Source organism: Vipera berus (genome assembly GCF_964194415.1).
Source record: "Vipera berus genome assembly, chromosome: 6".
Lineage (NCBI taxonomy): Eukaryota > Metazoa > Chordata > Lepidosauria > Squamata > Viperidae > Vipera > Vipera berus.
The window spans coordinates 60041274-60060430 of record NC_138208.1 but is presented as its reverse complement, the minus strand read 5'-3'; the positions used below and the strand labels follow the sequence as shown (position 1 = coordinate 60060430).

The window sequence follows — 19157 nt, the reverse complement described above, 5'->3', positions numbered from 1 at the left end:
CGAACAACAAACAATGTCAGAAGTGTCTTACCTGGGCTAAAGAAAAACAGACCTGGTCTGTTGCTCAGTGGTCCAAAGTCCTCTTTTCTGATGAGAGCAACTTTTGCATCTCATTTGGAAACCAAGGATCCAGAGTCTGGAGGAAGAATGGAGAGGCACACACTGCAAGATGCTTGAAGTCCAGTGTGAAGTTTCCAGTCTGTGTTGATTTGGGGAGCCATGTCATCTGCTGGTGTTGGTCCACTGTGCTTCATTAAGTCCAGGGTCAAAGCAGCCGTCTACCAGGAGATTTTGGAGCACTTCATGCTTCCTTCCACAGACGAGCTTTATGGGGATGCTGACTTCATTTTCCAGCAGGACTTGGCACCTGCCCACACTGCCAAAAGCACCAAAACCTGGTTCAATGACCGTGGGATTACTGTGCTTGATTGGCCAGCAAACTCGCCTGACCTGAACCCCATAGAGAATCTATGGGGCATTGCCAAGAGAAAGATGAGAGACATGAGACCGAACAATGCAGAAGAGTTGAAGGCTGCTATTGAAGCATCCTGGTCTTCCAAAACACCTCAGCAGTGCTACAGGCTGATAGCTTCCATGCCACGCCGCATTGAGGCAGTAATTGCTGCAAAAGGGGCCCAAACCAAGTACTGAGTACATATGCATGCTTATACTTTTCAGAGGTCCAATATTGTTCTATGTACACTCCTTGTTTTATTGATTGCATGTAATATTCTAATTTTCTGAGATTGTGGATTTGGGGTTTTCATGAGTTGTAAGCCATAATCATCACAATTATGACAAATCACGGCTTGAACTATCTTGCTTTGCATGTAATGAGTCTATCTCATATATTAGTTTCCCCTTTTAACTTGCATTACTGAAATAAATGAACTTTTGCACGATATTCTAATTTTTCCAATTTCACCTGTAGTTTTATGGTACTACTCCAAAATAAAGTGGTGTTATTAGCCATCAAACCTCAAAAATACACTTTTCCCAAAAGGTTTCCACAATTTTGGCCACTACTGTACATAGTGCTTTTAGTCACTTGATACACCGTCATAAAGAGAAGCAATAATGCATTTATGCCAGCTTGTCTGCATATGTCCAAATCTTGATTCACATCAATAAGCGAACAAGATAACACAAGAATGCTCATAGCTTGATCAGCTGCACTTCTATTTTTTTAAAAAAGGTGGGGAAAATCCATTGTTCTCCAGGTATAATTGTCTTTTGCTCTGGCCCACAGTTGTACTTGTGGTTGTATGGTTGTATTTGTACTTCAACAATGTATGGATGCTTATAGGTTCTGCTTCATATCTCTGCCTAAAGCTCTTTAAACCTTCATCTATGAGACAGTTATATACTGTCATAAACATAGCTATGATAAAATGAGTAAGAGAGTGCATATAAGCTCTTAAACAATACACAAACGTCTCAAGTCATGTTAACGTGTACTTAGAACTGTACTCTATACTAAGAAAACATTTTGTAAAACCCAAAAAAGTTCATTTGACACAAATTTTGAAATTACACAAATGCTGACTCAATAATAAAGGACTTCCAGAACCTCTTATTTCATTTTAAAGAGTAACTTTTCAATTTAATTCTGAAATATTGTGTTGGTCTAAATCAGTAGTTCTCAACCTGTGGTCCACAGACCACTGGGGAGTCATGATGTCGTCACAGGGGGTCTGCAAAGGATTGAAGAAATGTTATGATTGAATCTTGAGTTAAGTCTTGGGAGTCCATGGCTATGGATTGTGGCCACCAAAGGAATTTAAAGGGGGTCCGTGGTGAAGAAATCATAAAAAACCCTGACACTTGAACTAATTCTCATGACAATTTCCTACCAATTCTGTGTATTCAGACATATGCTCAATTAGGTTAGATAAGTAGAATTCTTGCACAAAATTAGAAAATCATATATAGAAGATACTTATCAACTACCTAGAAATCCTATACTTTTAAAGCTAATTCCAAGGTTTGAATCCTAGCTCACTCTTCTGCCGTTTGATTCAATAACCATCTAGCTTACTCATTTCACTGCCCTGAAGATTCTTGACATTGATTTTTAAAACTGCTTTTTCTTATTTGCAAACCAGATTCCTGTCTTGCCATCTTCAATCTTTATCCCATTTCCCTCCCTATTTTCATTTTCCCTACATGGATCTGGAGATGGCAGAAATAGTCTTACAGAGTCATGAAGTTGTTTTCTCCTATTCATTTCTGCTATTTCAATAGCTGTAGTTACCGAAGTTTCCCTGCTTTAATACTTTCAATTCATCCTTCCTCCTGGCTGGAGATATCAAGAAGTAAGGTATTTCCAGTTGTTCTTCACTTGAGTTGAATTAATTCTTTCCTTAAAATCTCTTAAGCCAGACATGTCAAACACAAGGCCCAGGGGCCGGATCCGGCCCGCGAAGTGGTTTCATGTGGCCCGCGAAGCCATCCTGGAAACAGTGAGGGAACGGCCCCCACTGCCTTGGCCCTGGCCCAGAGACCCTCTTTCTGCCAGAGACCCTCAGATCTGTCCCACTCCTGCCCAGGCCCCCATAGGCATCCTTGATGCGAATGAGGTAGAGCTGGTCATGCCCACCCCGTAGGCCATACGCACTCTAGCCATGCCCACCCAGTAGGCCACGCCCACCCTGGCCATACCCACCCGGCCCCCTGAGGGCAACCGCAATGCTGATGCGGCCCTCAATGAAATTGAGTTTGACACCCCTGTCTTAAGCCTTTTTCAGATCTATGTTTTCCAGGAGTGCTAGCCACTGTAAATGTCACCCTCCCCCTTTTCAAGCAAGCCATGTCCACCTCAGGAAAAGAACTGCTAATAGATGCCAGAACCACAGAATCTGTGGTCAGGGGGGTTTGATTTATGAAATACTGCAAATGGAATTATCAAAGGAGGAGAAAGATATATATACAATCAGGTCCAGAAATATTGGGACATAGACACAATTCTAATATCTTTGGCTCTATACACCACCACAATGGATTTGGAATGAAACAAACACAATGTGCTTTAACTGCAGACTGTCAGCTTTAATTTGAGGGTATTTACATCCAACTCAGGTGAACGGTGTAGGAATTACAACAGTTTGCGTACTGTATGTGCCTCCCACTTGGTAAGGGACCAATAGTAATGGGACAGAATAATAATCATAAATCAAACTTTCCCTTTTTAATACTTGGTTGCAAATCCTTTGCAGTCAATCACAGCCTGAAGTCTGGAACGCATAGACATCACCAGACGCTGGGTTTCATCCCTGGTGATGCTCTGCCAGGCCTCTACTGCAACTGTCTTCAGTACCTGCTTGTTCTTGGGGCATTTTCCCTTCAGTTTTGTCTTCAGCAAGTGAAATGCATGCTCAATGGGATTCAGATCAGGTGATTGACTTGGCCATTGCATAACATTTCACTTCTGTACCTTCATAAACTCTTTGGTTGCTTTTGCAGTATGCTTTGGGTCACTGTCCATCTGCACTGTGAAGTGCTGTCCAATGAGTTCTGCAGCATTTGGCTGAATGTGAGCAGATAATATTGCCTGAAACACATCAGACTTCATCCTTCTGCTTTTGTCAGCAGTCACATCATCAATAAATACAAGAGAACCAGTTCCATTGGCAGCCATACATGCCCACGCCATGACACTACCACCACTGATGATGTGGTATGCTTATACTTTCTTAGAGTCTTGCGGAAGAACAGGGTAGAACAACAGCTAATGACCCTCTTTTACTGGTCTACTATAGAGAGCGTCCTCTCGTATGGTATTGTGGTTTGGTATGCTGGTCTGACAGCCGCGGATAGGAAAGTATTACAGAGGGTAGTGAGCACAGCACAAGACATTGTGGACTGTTCCCTGACACCACTGGATGACATCGCCAGGGCTCGTTGCCTTGGAAGAGTGAGGAAGATTCTCAGGGATGACTCACACCCTGGACGGTATCTCTTTACTCTCCTACCATCCAGTAGGAGATATAGGAATATAGCCAGCCGTACCAAAAGGCTGAAAAATAGCTTTTATCCGTGGGCTGTTAGGCTTTTAAATGGGACATAATCTTATGCAGAATTGACTTGGGAGGCCGGTGTGTGGTGTAGTTGGTTCACATAGTGTGGTGGGATGGAGGGTTTGTTGTCACTGTGTGTTGGGGGGAGAGAGCACTGGGGGGGGGGGAGGCTCAGCTAATCTCAATGTACACATGTTGTACTTTGACAATAAAGGTTTATTATTATTATTTATTATTATTATATTATGAGCAGTTCCTTTCCTTCTCCATACTCTTCTCTTCCCATCACTCTGGTACAAGTTGATCTTGGTCTCATCTGTCCATAGGATGTTGTTCCAGAACTGTGAAGGCTTTTTTAGATGTCATTTGGCAAACTCTAATCTGGCCTTCCTGTTTTTGAGGCTCACCAATGGTTTACATCTTGTGTATTCACTCTGGTGAAGTCTTCTCTTGATTGTTGACTTTGACACACATACACCTACCTCCTGGAGTGTTCTTGATCTGGCCAACTGTTGTGAAGGGTGTTTTCTTCACGAGGGAAAGAATTCTTCGGTCATCCACCACAAGTTGTTTTCCGTGGTCTCCCGGGTCTTTTGGTGTTGCTGAGCTCACCGGTGCGTTCCTTCTTTTTGAGAATGTTCCAGACAGTTGTTTTGGCCATGCCTAATGTTCTTGCTATCTCTCTGATGGGTTTGTTTTGTTTCTTCAGCCTAATGATGGCTTGCTTCATTGATAGTGACAGCTCTTTGGATCTCATCTTGAGAGTTGACAGCAACAGATTCCAAATGCAAATAGCACACTTGAAATGAACTCTGGGCCTTTTATCTGCACATTGTAATTGGGGTAATGAGGGAATATCACACACCTGGCCATGGAACAGCTAAGAAGCCAATTGTCCCATTACTATTGGTCCCTTACCAAGTGGGAGGCACATATGCAAACTGTTGTAATTCCTACACCGTTCACCTGAGTTGGATGTAAATACCCTCAAATTAAACTGACAAGTCTGCAGTTAAAGCACACTGTGTTTGTTTCATTCCAAATCCATTGTGGTGGTGTATAGAGCCAAAGATGTTAGAATTGTGTCGATGTCCCAATATTTCTGGACCTGACTGTATATTTTTATACACACACACACACACACTTTTCTTATATTGATATTCCTTCCAACAAACTCAATATTTCACAATATCCTTCTCTGAAGTCCAAAGTACTTTCTATCTAGAAGTCTTCACTCTACTAGTCTATAAGATGGAGAGAAGTGTGTTCAATGTATGTAAGCTGTAAACAAAGGGCTACTGAGTGGATAAGTGAAAATAGTAGAAATGTCTCAGTAAAATCTAGCATCCAGCTTTAAATTGTCAGATGATTATCACATATAGGAAATTTTTTGATACAAAGTCTGATCTGATTTCTAGCTGATTGGGAAACCTTCTTGGCAATGATAGTTAGGTCATTTGTTGAAACCTTGGACAACCCAACAAATTCTTCAGGAGGCTCTGAACATTTTAAATTTCCTGCAGAAAATGAAGGGCCTTTGGGAGGGGGAAGGGATGGGAAACATTAGTAGCAAGTGTAGCAAATAATGACATGTGGCCTTAAATTATGAATAATAGGTAATTCAGTAAAAGGTAAAATGTCAAATAATTGCTGCAAGTTCATATATCAATGAACATACTATTCTGAAATGGCACATATCCTTTCTATTTCTCCAACTGTGGATGATGGAAACAGGACAAGTAAAACTATATATATTCAAAAATGAAATACAGCCTTTCAAAAACAAAGAGTACCATGTGAATCAATTATTAGTATTGAATAAGCAGACTGTATTGGGAGGCAGATATTTTAAGAAAAACATTGTAAAAGGAGACATTTCATGATGATACATCACTGAATTCCTCTGAGCCCCTATAGATTGGAACAAAATTTCCCCAAAAATGTTTGGGTCATATGTTCCCAAAACATACACCTTCACCTTAAATATAACACAGGGCTGATGCTTTGGAAGTTCCGGTCTTAATGTAACACTCATGTATAATCACAATATAACCACAGAACTCAATATATTAGCAGTTTTATTGGCAGATAGTAATTTTTTGATGAGGTCCAGCTGCACTGGTTCTAAGTTCTATAATCTCTGAAGTCTGGGTTGTTTTGTGTTAGAAGAGAGCGTCCTCATTTTGCATTTCCTTTGGTCATCGGTCTTATTGATTCTATACAAGAAGAAAATTGATTCTATACAGTAGAAAATTGCTAGATCTTAAGAGATATACAGCTCACATTAAATACAAGAGCTAGTAAACTTGCCCAGATTCACATCAAATGTATCAGGCAGCAAAGCAGCTGTTCAGTGTTGAAGGGCAGCAGTTACAAACCTTGAACCATCTGCTAGGGCAATTTCTATGACATATGTTAGACTACATGGTTCATCGTATGTGTGGTAAATGGCCCATCTGGCTTCAAATAAGTTCTAACACAGGAGCAAGGTACTGACACCCTAATCTAGTTAGTGGGAGTACAAGAAAAGTTGTAGCAGTAGCTTAATATTAGTGTTGGAATACAGAAAATGCTCCAAGCCATTAAGAGGTGGTTTCATACCTGTAAATTAATTATTCCACATTCCCGAAGGGTATAAATAGGAAGCCGTGCATATTAGAAATTCTCCATCTACCATCACCTAGAACAGTGCTTTGCAACCCATGGTACGTGTACCACTGGCGGTATTTCGGCACCTGACAGGTGGTACGTGTACGATGGGTTGAAAAGCACTGTTAAAAAAAGGTAAAAGTGTAGCAGGGGGATGAGCTAAAACAGCGGCAGCATCGCACAGGCCTGTGGGAGAATCAGCTAGAGATGTGGTGTTGCAGGGGGCCTGCTGAGTTTCCAGGCTCCAGCCGATTGGCATTTCCGGAAGCAGCACATAGCTGGAGGTGCATCGAAGAGAAGAGGAGGAGAGGAGAGGATATAAAAGGAGGTTTTGATGGGAAAGGGAGAGAGAAAAAAGACAAGGGGGAAAGAGAAGGGGACAGAGAAAGAGATGGAGAAGCGCACCTTTGAGAAGTCAGCTGGAGGTGCACTGAAAAGGAGGAGGGGGAGAGAGGATATAAAAGGAGCAGGTTTTGGCAGGAGGGGGGAAAAAACAGGGAAAGAAGGGGATGGATCAGAGGCTGTGGAAGGAGCACCCAGCAGGCAGGGAGGAAAAAGAGATAAGGGAGAACAAGCTGTGAAAGGAGAATCCAGCAGGCAGGGAGGAAAAGAGAGGGGAGAAGAGGCTATGGAAGGGGAGCACAGTAGGCAGGGAGGAAAAAGAAAGAGGGAGAAGAGGCTGTGGAAGGAGAGTCCAGCAGGCAGGGAGGAAAAAGAGTGAGGAAAGGGAGAGGAAGAAGAGCTGACCAGCCAGTTGACCACCAGGGTAGTGGTGCATATTAATAAAGATGGATAAATTCATCATACATTTGTCAGTGCAAAGGGAAAGTGATTCAGCAAAGGAACCGCCACTGAAGAAATTAAAACCAGTACTTTTTCCTTTTTTTAATGGTTTGTAACATTTTATTATAGAATAAAATACAAAAATACAAAAGCAAATAGTAGGACACAATGGGGGAGGAAAAAGGGGGAAAAAGTGAGAGGGAGAAGGGGAAAAGAAGTTATTGATTTCTGACTTCCTCTGTTGTAGTAGAATGAAGCATTAACATCGAACCTCAACTTTTTACTTTTCCATAATAGTATAAACTAGCCATTTCTATAACAACAAATCAATCTAATCAGTAAAACAAAAATCCGCCCTTTTTTAATCAAGCTTTTGACACCTTGCTATGCACTGGTGGTACTCGAATAATTGTCATGTCCTAAAAGTGGTACAATCTGTGAAAAGATTGAAAAGCCCTGACCTATAAGTCCTATCTTTCTAAATATGTAAAGTCCCAATGTCTGAATCCTAGTTCTCACCTTCTCACTTCTTTCAGTCAATGGCATGATGGCTATTGATTTCACAGTTTTAAAGTCTTTGCCATCTGTCTCTCGTTTACAAAATAGTTTTCTTGGGAATGAATCAGATTCCTATCTTGCCAACCTCACCCTTACATGAACCATTTTTAAACAATGTTTCTAAGCAAAACACAATGCTGAATAACACTGTATTTTACTTACATCAAAAGTTATAATCATTTTATCTGTGTAATTGTGTGCACACAATCACACAGATAAATTATAATGTAATAGTAAATCAAAATAGAAAAACAATCTACCATGCATTCCAAAAGAACGATTACTGTATTTCCCTACGGAAAAACTCATTAATCTGTGTAAGCAGATTCTTATGTGAGAAATTTCTTAAGATCAGACAGAAGAAATTTAAGCTTATTTTGTATACATACATTTTATGCAACCTTTCCCCCTTTTCCCACTACATTTCTTCAAAATGTGTTCACAAAGAGACTAAAATGTTTATTGCACTGTTGTAAACACTGTTCAGAAACATCACAACATATACCTGTTTGTTGAAGTAAACTGTTCAAAAAATTCTTGTAAAAATATTAATTCATTTGCCAAGAAATATAATATAAAAAATGATAAAACCTGAAATACTGTATGCTCCCAAAGTACAAATAGTATCAGAGAAATCCATCCAATTACTTTCTTATTTATATATTGTATCCAGTCACACTGCTTAAAATAAGCCATCAGAAATATTTTAATATCAGGGCTAGGAATTAACTTGAAATGCTGGTTTGGGTCAGATTTCTAGTATCTAAATGTGTATGCAATAGTAGCAACAAGGTGAGCGCCTTTTCCTTTCTTCTAATCAGCTAAATCTGCTGAAGAACAATAGAATAGGCACATTTTCACATTTCGGTGCTAATTACGATCAGATCCCTTTCCAAAAATAGTATGAGTTTACCCTTGTTACAACCCTATGCTCTGGAAACAAAGGTATTATTAATCCTTCCGTTTCCGAATACACAACTGTTTCTCCGGTTTCCTGAAACGAATCGTACACCCAAACCTTCAGTGCCGAAACCCGGGTTCTGGTCTCTCACCCTTGTCCGAGGCCCGGCCCTAATGGAGACGAAAATATAATCGAGACACAAGCCCTGCCAATCATCATGCTGGGCCTGATTTTCGTCGACATGCCTCCGGAAGGTTTTCCTAACTTGACTAATTAAGCAGCACTTCTTACCGTCACGGGAGGTGCCCATGAGTTGGTCCAGCATCGCGCGCATCTGAGCCTGTGCCGACATCCTGAAAATGCGCGGGGCCCGAGTGGGCCGGCCAAATCCGTATAAACCCCGCCCACAGCGGCCTAGAAGATATCGAACCTGACGCTGCGGTTGTTTCTCTCAGAGGCGTCCTAAGGCGGAAGCAGGTTTCCTTTTTATCGCTGAGCTCGGTGCAGCTGCTACAATGGCGCTTGCACCTTCCGTTCTTGTCGAAATGGAACAGATAACCGCCTCGTGCCCGGCGTTACCTCACGACCGCGATTACCCCGCGCGCCCGACCTCTCCACGCTTGCCTCCAGCGGCGTACGCGCGCTGCCTGGAAGTAACGGACATCCGTGCGCGTGCGCTTGTCTCCCGCCTATACTTACTATTAGTTTCCCTCTGATTGGCTAACCTGGAAACTGAATCAGGCAGGAACTTTGGGCTTTTCGCCTTTGCTGATTGGGTTGACAAATTCGTTATTCCTTTAGATTCGCGTAGGAGCTGATTGGTGGCTTATGCGGCCTCTTTTTGTGACGTATTTCTTTTCATTTGGATCATAACACAATACGAGCCTTTAATTTGTTTATGTCGAAAGTAAAAAAAATTCTGTTAATACTTCCTAAATAACTTTATTTGTTGGTCCGCTTACTAAAGCTATCAAAAGTCTCTCGACAGAAACTGGGAGGAATTTTGGCACGGTATTCCAAAATCTTGTGTTCTCCACAGAAACCTATAGATTTATTGAATAATTATTGAATGACCTTTCACAGGTCACTGCACTTCAGATGCATATACAGATAGTCCTCAACTTACAACAGTTCATCTAATGACTGCAAAGTTACAACAGCAATGAAAAAAGTAACGACTATTTTTCACACAACTATTGCAGTATCCCTGTGGTCATGTAATCAAATTCTGAATGATTGGCAACTGACTGATATTTATGATGATTGCAGTATCTCAGGGTCATGTGATCATCTTTTGTGACCTCACAAGCAAAGTCAGTAGGAAAGCCAGATTCACTTAACAACTGTGCTACTAACTTAACTGCAGTGATTCATTTAACTGTGGCAAGAAAAATCACAAAATAGGGCAAAACTCATTTAACAATTGTCTCACTTAGCAACAAAATTTTTTGGCTCAATTGTGATCATAAGTAGAGGACTAACGGTAGTGCTCAGAAGGAAATTTATATACATGCATACATGCATACATACACACACATATATATATATATATATATATATATATATATATATATATATATATATATATATATATATATATATATATATATATATATATATATATATATATATATATATATATATATATATATATATATATATATATATATATATATATAAACACACACACTGGCATTGGGAAGAATTATGAAAGGAGCAATGAGAAGCAGAACTGTCTATAATTAATTACTACACGTAGATCTCAATGAATGAACCCCACAAAATGGTTGCTTATGCAAATTTACATTATTCAAAGTTATATTTCTATAGAAAATATGGTAATTGATTCCAGCTTGATGGAAGAGGCAAAATATTTAAACATTCTGTGGGTAGTCAGCCCCCCCAGAAAAGGAAATACTTTGGGGGATATTAAAAAAAGGCAGAATATTATATTTCCCCAAATGAATAATAGAAAATCTTAGGCAGAGACACCCCCCCCAAGTCTCTGCGCCAAGCAAAAACCAGCTTTGTAGAAATACAGATTTGATAATCCTTTCAAAAAGACTGGAGCCAGGAATCTTGGAGCTGATGGGATTAGAACAGACACGTAAAACACAAGGCCCGGGGCCCGGATCCAGCCCATGAAGTGGTTTCATGCGGCCCACGAAGCCATCCTGGAAACAGTGAGGGAACGGCCCCCACAGCCTTGGCCCTGGCCCAGAGACCCTCCTTCTGCCAGAGACCCTCAGATCTGTCCCACTCCTGCCCAGGCCCCCATAGGCACCCTTGATGCGAACGATGTAGAGCTGGCCACGCCCACCCAGTAGGCCATACGCACTTTAGCCATGCCCACCCAGTAGGCCACGCCCACCCAGGCCATACTCACTTGGCCCCCTGAGGGCAACCACAATGCTAATGTGGCCCTCAATGAAATTGAGTTTGACGCCCCTGGATTAGAAAGACAAAGACCCCTAAACATCTACATCCCCAACTCAAAATCTAAAGACATGACCTTTAGGACATAATAGGATTAACCCACCACCATTAGAATACCAGAACAGCACACTCAGGCTTGGGTCAAAGTTCATGCCACAGGAACAACTCCAAACACAAAACCCCAAGAAGGTATAAAACCCCACCACTCCCAGTTCCACTTTGTCAGCCACCCCAGAAACACATGTTGTGTTGAGGCAGGCCATAAGGAAAAATATAAATAATACATATGGATGCTGTATGTCATAAATGTGAGGTAGGACACAACAGTGAGGCATAGAGAATAATGCGTGTATTAGTTAGAAGAAGAAGAACAAGGAAATGGAAAATGTCAAACCACAAGTTCACCTGTGGGTCACATCTAATAAGCTAGCACACAGTTCAGTTGCAGCTAACCACATATGTCTCACTTGTAGCTAACCACATACATGGTACAGGAAACCTAGATGCTAGCAAAGAGACAGGTTTGCAAAACAATTTAGCAATGCAAAGGGGGGGCTAGAAATGAGCTAGAAGGGGGCCTGTAATTCATGTAACCAATCAGAATTAACAATTTACATTTCCGTGTTCTGTGACTTTTGAAGACTATAAATGTACCTGCTTGTTTCCTGGAAAGTTGTTCAGACATTGCCTTTGCTTTCTAATCTGAACCTTTTGCGCGCAAAATAAAACAAACTTCTTTTGATTCCGAGGTCTGAGTCTTAATTCTGCAACATTTTCTGGCACCCAGAGATGGGACTTGGAGCGATATTTCGCTGAGGACGGCACGGACCACCTGGGGCCCCGCCGGGGTCGTCCTGTCTTCCTTTAGCCGGCACGGACGATTTCTCCGAAAGGAGGCGGAGGACTCTGTGGGGGCGCCTGGTGGACACCCGACCGATCCAAGAACCCGCACGGAATCAAAATAAGTCATCCACAACCAGAACTTGACGTCTGAGGGAGAAGACGCCTGCAGGCAAGTATATTGAAAAAAAGGGTAGTCCCACTCGTTTAAAAAAAAAAGTGGATGGAATAGCCCCACTTGTTGTGGAACGTAGAGGCTATAGACCCACTAAGAGTGGAAGAGGGGGCCTGATCACCCCCCTGGGTCCAGGATCAGCGCGTCCTAATGTGACCCTAGAGATAGTGTTGTGTGGGTGGTTAAGCCATTGCAGTTCCTGTTGGTGACCGTTGGAACATCCGGCACCACAGGTCAGTGGCAGTGTCTTAGAAAATGGGTGGTAGAGGAAGTGTCTCTCGGACACCTCTTCAATGTATGCTGAAGAATTTCAAGAAAGGTTTTAGTGGAGATTATGGTCACCCAGATCAATATCAATAGTGGCAAATAGTAGTAAAGGAGAATCCTGAATGGCTCTGCAAATGCTGAGTAGAATTCCTGCGGGTCTGTGTGGCACGAATGAATAGAAATCCTAGATGTCAAGGAAAAAAAAAGGGTCAGATTGAAACCATACCTGTTTCAAAAACTGATCCCTATGAAGAAGATGCGCCCCTCCCCCATGTCCCTGTGTATCACCCTGTGCCTCAAGTCCCACCACCAGTGGTTCCAGTCCAGCAGCCAGTGGTGAGTCCAGTTCAACCCGCAGATGTTGATAATGACACTAATAAAGTTCAAGGGATAGGAGCCCAAGGAACTCACCAAGAAATCCTATTAAAAGCACTAGTGCATTTTGCTCAAAATATGGAAGTTTTAAAAATTGGCTATGTCAAGCACTAAACATATAGGTTAATAAAAGAAATTTATGTGCCTGATTGATCCCAGGCAGTATATAGTCCATTTTTGTTAGAGGAGTGTGGAGGTAGTGTTTGTGTGTCTGTGTTGTGTCTAATAATAATAATTAAGTGTCTGTGTTGTGTCTAATAATAATTAATAAAAAGGCCTTATTAAAAAAAAACCAACCAACAAACAAGGGAGCTCATTGGCTTCTGAACAGCTCCTTGTAATTATATTAGTTATTGATTTGTCAGAAGAAAGTATGAAATGAAATATCTGTATGTGAAATTGTTTATGCAAGCAGTTTGAATGGAAATGAATGTGTGGATATGATAATCCTCTGTGTGTGTGTGAGAGAGAGTTTCTCCCCCACCACAGACTGTGAAAGAAGCAGTAAACTGCAGAATTTCTTTTGTTTGTTTATTAAAAAGTGAAATGAAAAAGCAATATAAGCGTTTGTATGAAAAGTCTCATGGAAGATGTGTGAGAGAATTCATGGAAATGCATGTGAAGAAGAGAAAACTATTTTGTTAGTGGTGAGATTTTTCTGTAATTCTTCTTTTTCTGTCCTCTCACCTTTGCTGGTTGTGTTGCTTTAAGAGCAAGAGAGACAGAAAGGAAAAGGGGGGTCTAATCTTTTTAACTATTTTTTTTCGGTTTAGAATTCTGGTTTGAGGAAGCTGGGATGGATGTGAAATTTAATGTTTTAACCTACTTAATGGAAATTTGTTTCCATCTGAATGGAATCTGATTAAATTGGAATTTGACTAAATTTATATTAAGAGCGAAGAGTTGATATTACAGTTTGATACAAAACTATTTCAGTAACTCACAATATCTTATTAATCTTGTTTATTTTATTTATTTTGCTGGAGTTGCGTTTTGTTGTCATTTTATTTTTATTTTTTTAATGTTTTTATGCCTGTGTGTGGGACACACTGATAGAAAACAATACCTAAGAGAATTGAAGGAATTGTAATTCAACCCTTGTTTAAAACGAAGAAGTTGAGAAAAAGTTTGGGATTATAAATGAGTTACTGTATATTGTTTTGAGTGAAGATTTATGTGCAAACAAACTCAACCAGAGTTTGGTGAGGATTCCTTTGTTGCTCTTTACTAAGCAATTTGTTTGTGAATACAGACAAAGGAATGGCTACAGGAAGGGGTTCTTTACCCAGAAGTGGGGAAAAGAAAAGAAAAAAAGAGAAAATAGAGGCTGAGGCCAATTTCAAGAAAAAGTTGAGGCCATAGGGTTGGCAGCAGCTGAACAATGGACTGAAAACTGAAGGGGACCAGAGTTAAGTCAAGCCCCCCCCCCTGAACCCTTGGTCCGAATGAAGATAGGGGACAATAATGTGACCTTTCTAGTAGATACAGGGGCATCTAGATCTGTAGTTACTAAGTTATTGGCTCCCTTTTCTACTGATGTCATAAATGTGCAAGGAGTTGATGGCTCCGTTAATCGTCATTCTTTTTTGAAGCCCCTGAGATGTTCCCTAAATGGATGGGACATTGAACATCAATTCTTATATATGCCTGAGTATCCCATTCCTTTGCTGGGGTGAGACCTGCTATGAAAAATGGGAGAGACATTGTCATTTGAAGAAGACAGAATGGCACTTGTAATGAAGTACCCTCCAGATGAGATGTGGTGAATAATGGTGGCCCAAGAGGTTCAAGTCCCCGATACGTGGCAGGAATTTGGAGTGCCCCAAGTATGGGCAGAAGATAATCCTCCAGGTTATGCAGCCCAGCATGCACCACTAGTCATCCAAGTGAAGCCTCTGGCAGTGCCTATTCGTCTCCGGCAGAGAAGCTACCCTTGCCCCATTGCATACTGAATTTTGCCCTGCTAGTCAAACCACTCTATGAGTCCACAAAGGGGGGAGAAAAGGAGCCTTTTGTTTTGAGACTTTAAAAATCAGCTTTATCTCAAGCTCCTGTCACAGGACTTCCCAATCTGGAGAAACCTTTTAATTTGTATGTGGACTCAAAGAGTAATGTGGCTATTGGAGTCCTGACTCAAGAAAAGGGAAGTTGGCAACAGCCCATAGCTTATTTGTCAACACAACTTGATGCAGTTTCAAAAGGGTGGCCACAATGTCTAAAAATTCTGGCAGCCACAGCTCTCCTGATAGAGGAAGCTAATAAATTGTTGACTTTGGACAGATTCTGAATATGCATTCCTCACATTACATGTACATGCTGCACTCTATAGAGAGAGAGGACTCTTGACAGGAGCAGGAAGAGAAATTAAACATCCTCTTTTGATTGAAAGACTCATCAAAGCTGTGCGGGGACCTAAAAGAGTAGCGTCATGCACTGTAAAGGACATCAAAAGGGACAAGATGATGTAGCCTGAGGAAATACAGCAGCTGACAAAGAAGCAAGGTTATCAGCAACTCGAGATAGCCAACCCTACCCTGACATGACAGCTTGTGTAGCATTAGAAATGCCAAGAGGACTGAGCCCTAAATATTCCAAAGCTGAGGAATTACAGGCAAGTGTAGACTTGCAAGGACACAAACAGGGAGAGTGGTACATGCTCCCAGATGGAAGGATTTTTGTCCCTGAGAATTTAACCTGACCAGTAGTAAAAGAAGCTCAGGTAACTACTTACATGGGGAAGAGTGCACTAACTGAAGCCCTCCGTCGTATTGTGTACATTAATCGCCTTCACTTGCTGTGTGCCCATGCAACCAAGAGATGTAATACCTGTGCCCAGGTTAATCCAAAACAAGGACCTACTCTTCCGCCAGGAAGCCAGCCTAAGGGATATCACCCCATGGATTCTTTAGTTGTTGATTTTACAGAAATGCCAAAATGTGGACTATATAAAGCAATGCTAGTTATGGTGTGTAATTATACTGGGTGGCCTGAATGTTTCCTTACCAAGACAAAGCATGCATGAGAAGTGGCTAGAATTTTACTCAAGACAGAATAGAGGAAAAGGTGACTAAGGTGTGCCTTGAAACTTGCCTTAAATGGGTGGATGCATTGCCACTAGCACTTTGGTCTGTGAGATGCACCCTTCAAAAGGGAATTAGGCTATCTCCTTATGAAATGATGTTTGGAAGACCTCCCCCTCATGAGTACTAATTTGAAAAATCATGTAGGGAACTTAAGTCAAATAGGGACTTCATGGGTGAGTCAAATGGTGGGAGAGTTAAATAAGCAAATACAAGGAATCCAACACTATTGTGTGTCCCTAAGCCCACCATTTCTGAGTACTCCCAGTCATAATATCCAAGTGGGAGACAAAGTATGGGTAAAACACTGGAAAGGGGAAAACTTGAAACCTAGATGGAAAGGCCCGTATATTGTGGTCATGTGTTCTCCCCTAGAAGTAAAAGTGTTAGAATCCAAGTCTTGGATTCACTGGACTTGAGTTAAGCCCGCAGCTGATGACTGTTGGGAGGCAGAGCAGGATGAGACCCGTCCTCTAGTGCTACACTTGAAGAAGCGCCCCCTATAACTGCCCTACCGGCAATGGGCAGGCAACATACGGGGCAGAAGAGGCCCTACTGGTGTCACTCCGGAAGCTGACCCTCTACGTACGGCTGAAAACAAGGAGAAAAACAATTGTTAATGTGTTAGGGATGGTTTGTGTGGTGTAGGTTGGACCTATCTCGAGAAATGGTAGTCCGACAATATATAGTCATAGGTGTAATGTGTCTGGCATTAGTGATCTTAATTATTTTGATTGTAACCTGCTGCATTGGAAACCTTTTCTTCTGGAATCACCCCACATCCAAAGTAACAAGTGTTGCACCTAAAATCACTAAGTGTGACCAAGGAAAGTGTGTATCTTCTGTGGACACTTATGTTTGAAACACCCTGGGAGTGGGTTCTTTGGAGTCTGTTGGGAGTCTTGGGATTGTGGATACTAAATTTAGCAAACAAGACTAGGCTTTGTGATTCATCCAATACTGATACTGTCCTTTCCCAAATTCCACCTAATCCCCTCCATCCTCCGGGCGTGGTAACCTTGTAATTGTAATTATTCCCCTTGTTGTGACTGTGAGTGTGGAATAGAAATAATAGAAAATGACATTGACCTATTTCAGGTTGTCAACCATGAATCTCCTATGGCTATGGATACTATTTACAAGTGGCCTATTGGGTAAGAAAGCCATGGATGGTAGTCCCAAATGTTGTGAGAATGGTCAGACAGTTCCTTTCACCCTAGAGGAAGGCTCAGGGGCTGTTGAAGAACCTGAAGGGACAAGTAAAGCCCAGGCTTTGGGGCCACTGGAGATACTCGGCAAAGAGGGACCGGAGCAAACCCACTCCTGGTCTTATTTCCCAGTGGGGAGTGCACCCCAGGCCAACCCCAGCTCCTAAACCTAAGCGTGTTATTCCTAGACTAAAACCAGGTTTGGAGCAATGAGTATAATCATAGATTTCATGCCTTTTCCATGAGTATGGCAGTGTGTTTGGAAGAGGATGGAGTCTTTTTCTTGTGTGGAGAAAATGTGTATGTATGTTTGCCTACTACTTAGACTGGAACTTGTACTCTGGTACACCTCTTCCCAAAGATGGGTGTTGTTAATGGGGAACAAGCCCTCCCTGTTCCTCTCATAGGACATGTGCAAAAAAAAGAGTACCTCTAGTGATACCCTTGTTACCTATCTGAGGAATAGGCACTGCAGTTGGAACAGGTGTGGGAGGCTTAGCCCATTCTACAACCCAGTTTAAACAGCTTTCTGAGGAATTTCAACAAGGCTAACTCAGATTGCTGGGACCTTGGTCGAAGTACAAGACCAAATAGATTCCTTGGCAGCAGTAGTCTTGCAGAACAGGCGGGCCCTAGACCTCCTGACAGCTGAAAAAGGTGGCTTGTGTCTCTTTTTAGGAGAAGAATGCTGCTTTTACATGAATAAATCAGGAATGGTCAGAGAAGTGGCAAAGGATCTGCAAGATAGAGCGTCCAGGATTAGCCAGAGACTCCAGGGAACTGACCAATGGTTCTCATGGTTACCAGGAACCGCATGGGTCAAGCAAGTGCTGTTCCTATTGCTCCGTGGAGTAGCGGGGTTAGCCTTCATCCCGTGTGTAATTCCCTTAATGAGGCAATTGGCTGTGAGATCAATGAAAGAGATAAGGATCGAAAAGGAATTGATTATGCTCGAGGGATCTTTGGAAAATGGATACACACCTGGGATTCCAAGGGAAAGAAGGGATCTGGATGGTGGAATATATGTGCGGTTTGGACCGTGGGGCTTAGAGAGAGTGCCTGAAGAGGATGAAGTCTAACTCATGGAATACTTCTTTCTCTCTTTGCTTGTCGCTATCTATCTCTATCTTGATAAGTGTCAGTTCAAAGTGTTGGTCTGTTATACTGTTCACCTATCCTAATATACAATGGTTTTGATCTTTGCTTGCTGGGGAAACTGGAATTGCTTGCCGAAATAAAGGAATATCATGGAAGGTGAGACTCCTTGTCCAAATGGAAATTGAGTCTCAACAGGGGGGAATGAGGCAGGCCATAAGGAAAAATATAAATAATACATATGGATGCTGTATGTCATAAATGTGAGGTAGGACACAACAGTGAGGCATAGAGAATAATGCGTGTATTAGTTAGAAGAAGAAGAACAAGGAAATGGAAAATGTCAAACCACAAGTTCACCTGTGGGTCACATCTAATAAGCTAGCACACAGTTCAGTTGCAGCTAACCACATATGTCTCACTTGTAGCTAACCACATACATGGTACAGGAAACCTAGATGCTAGCAAAGAGACAGGTTTGCAAAACAATTTAGCAATGCAAAGGGGGGGCTAGAAATGAGCTAGAAGGGGGCCTGTAATTCATGTAACCAATCAGAATTAACAATTTACATTTCCGTGTTCTGTGACTTTTGAAGACTATAAATGTACCTGCTTGTTTCCTGGAAAGTTGTTCAGACATTGCCTTTGCTTTCTAATCTGAACCTTTTGCGCGCAAAATAAAACAAACTTCTTTTGATTCCGAGGTCTGAGTCTTAATTCTGCAACAGTGTCACTGAAGTTTCTGGCAACTAAATAAACAAGAACCTTCTTTCG

General features: G+C 41.7%; 1 protein-coding gene and 1 long non-coding RNA gene across 4 annotated transcripts in view; one reads left to right on the top strand and one right to left on the bottom strand.

The window, feature by feature from the left end:
- Positions 1 to 19157, bottom strand: part of LOC308669648 (putative RNA-binding protein Luc7-like 2) — a 56542-nt gene that overhangs the window by 29231 nt on the left and 8154 nt on the right. For 2 of the 3 annotated variants that reach the window (XM_081330477.1, XM_081330476.1), the window contains exon 1: positions 9199 to 9568. The exons of the other annotated variant lie outside the window; for it this stretch is intronic. Coding sequence is in view for 1 of the 2 variants with exons in the window: in XM_081330476.1 (XP_081186602.1) it covers positions 9199 to 9259 (61 nt within the window). In the remaining variant the exon portion in view is untranslated. Of the gene's footprint in view, positions 1 to 9198; positions 9569 to 19157 lie in introns of those variants that run through there. 3 annotated transcript variants of the gene reach the window in all.
- Positions 11601 to 19080, top strand: LOC308669644. The gene is made up of 2 exons (XR_014026812.1): positions 11601 to 12355; positions 14253 to 19080. It is a non-coding gene; the product is annotated as an uncharacterized lncRNA (long non-coding RNA).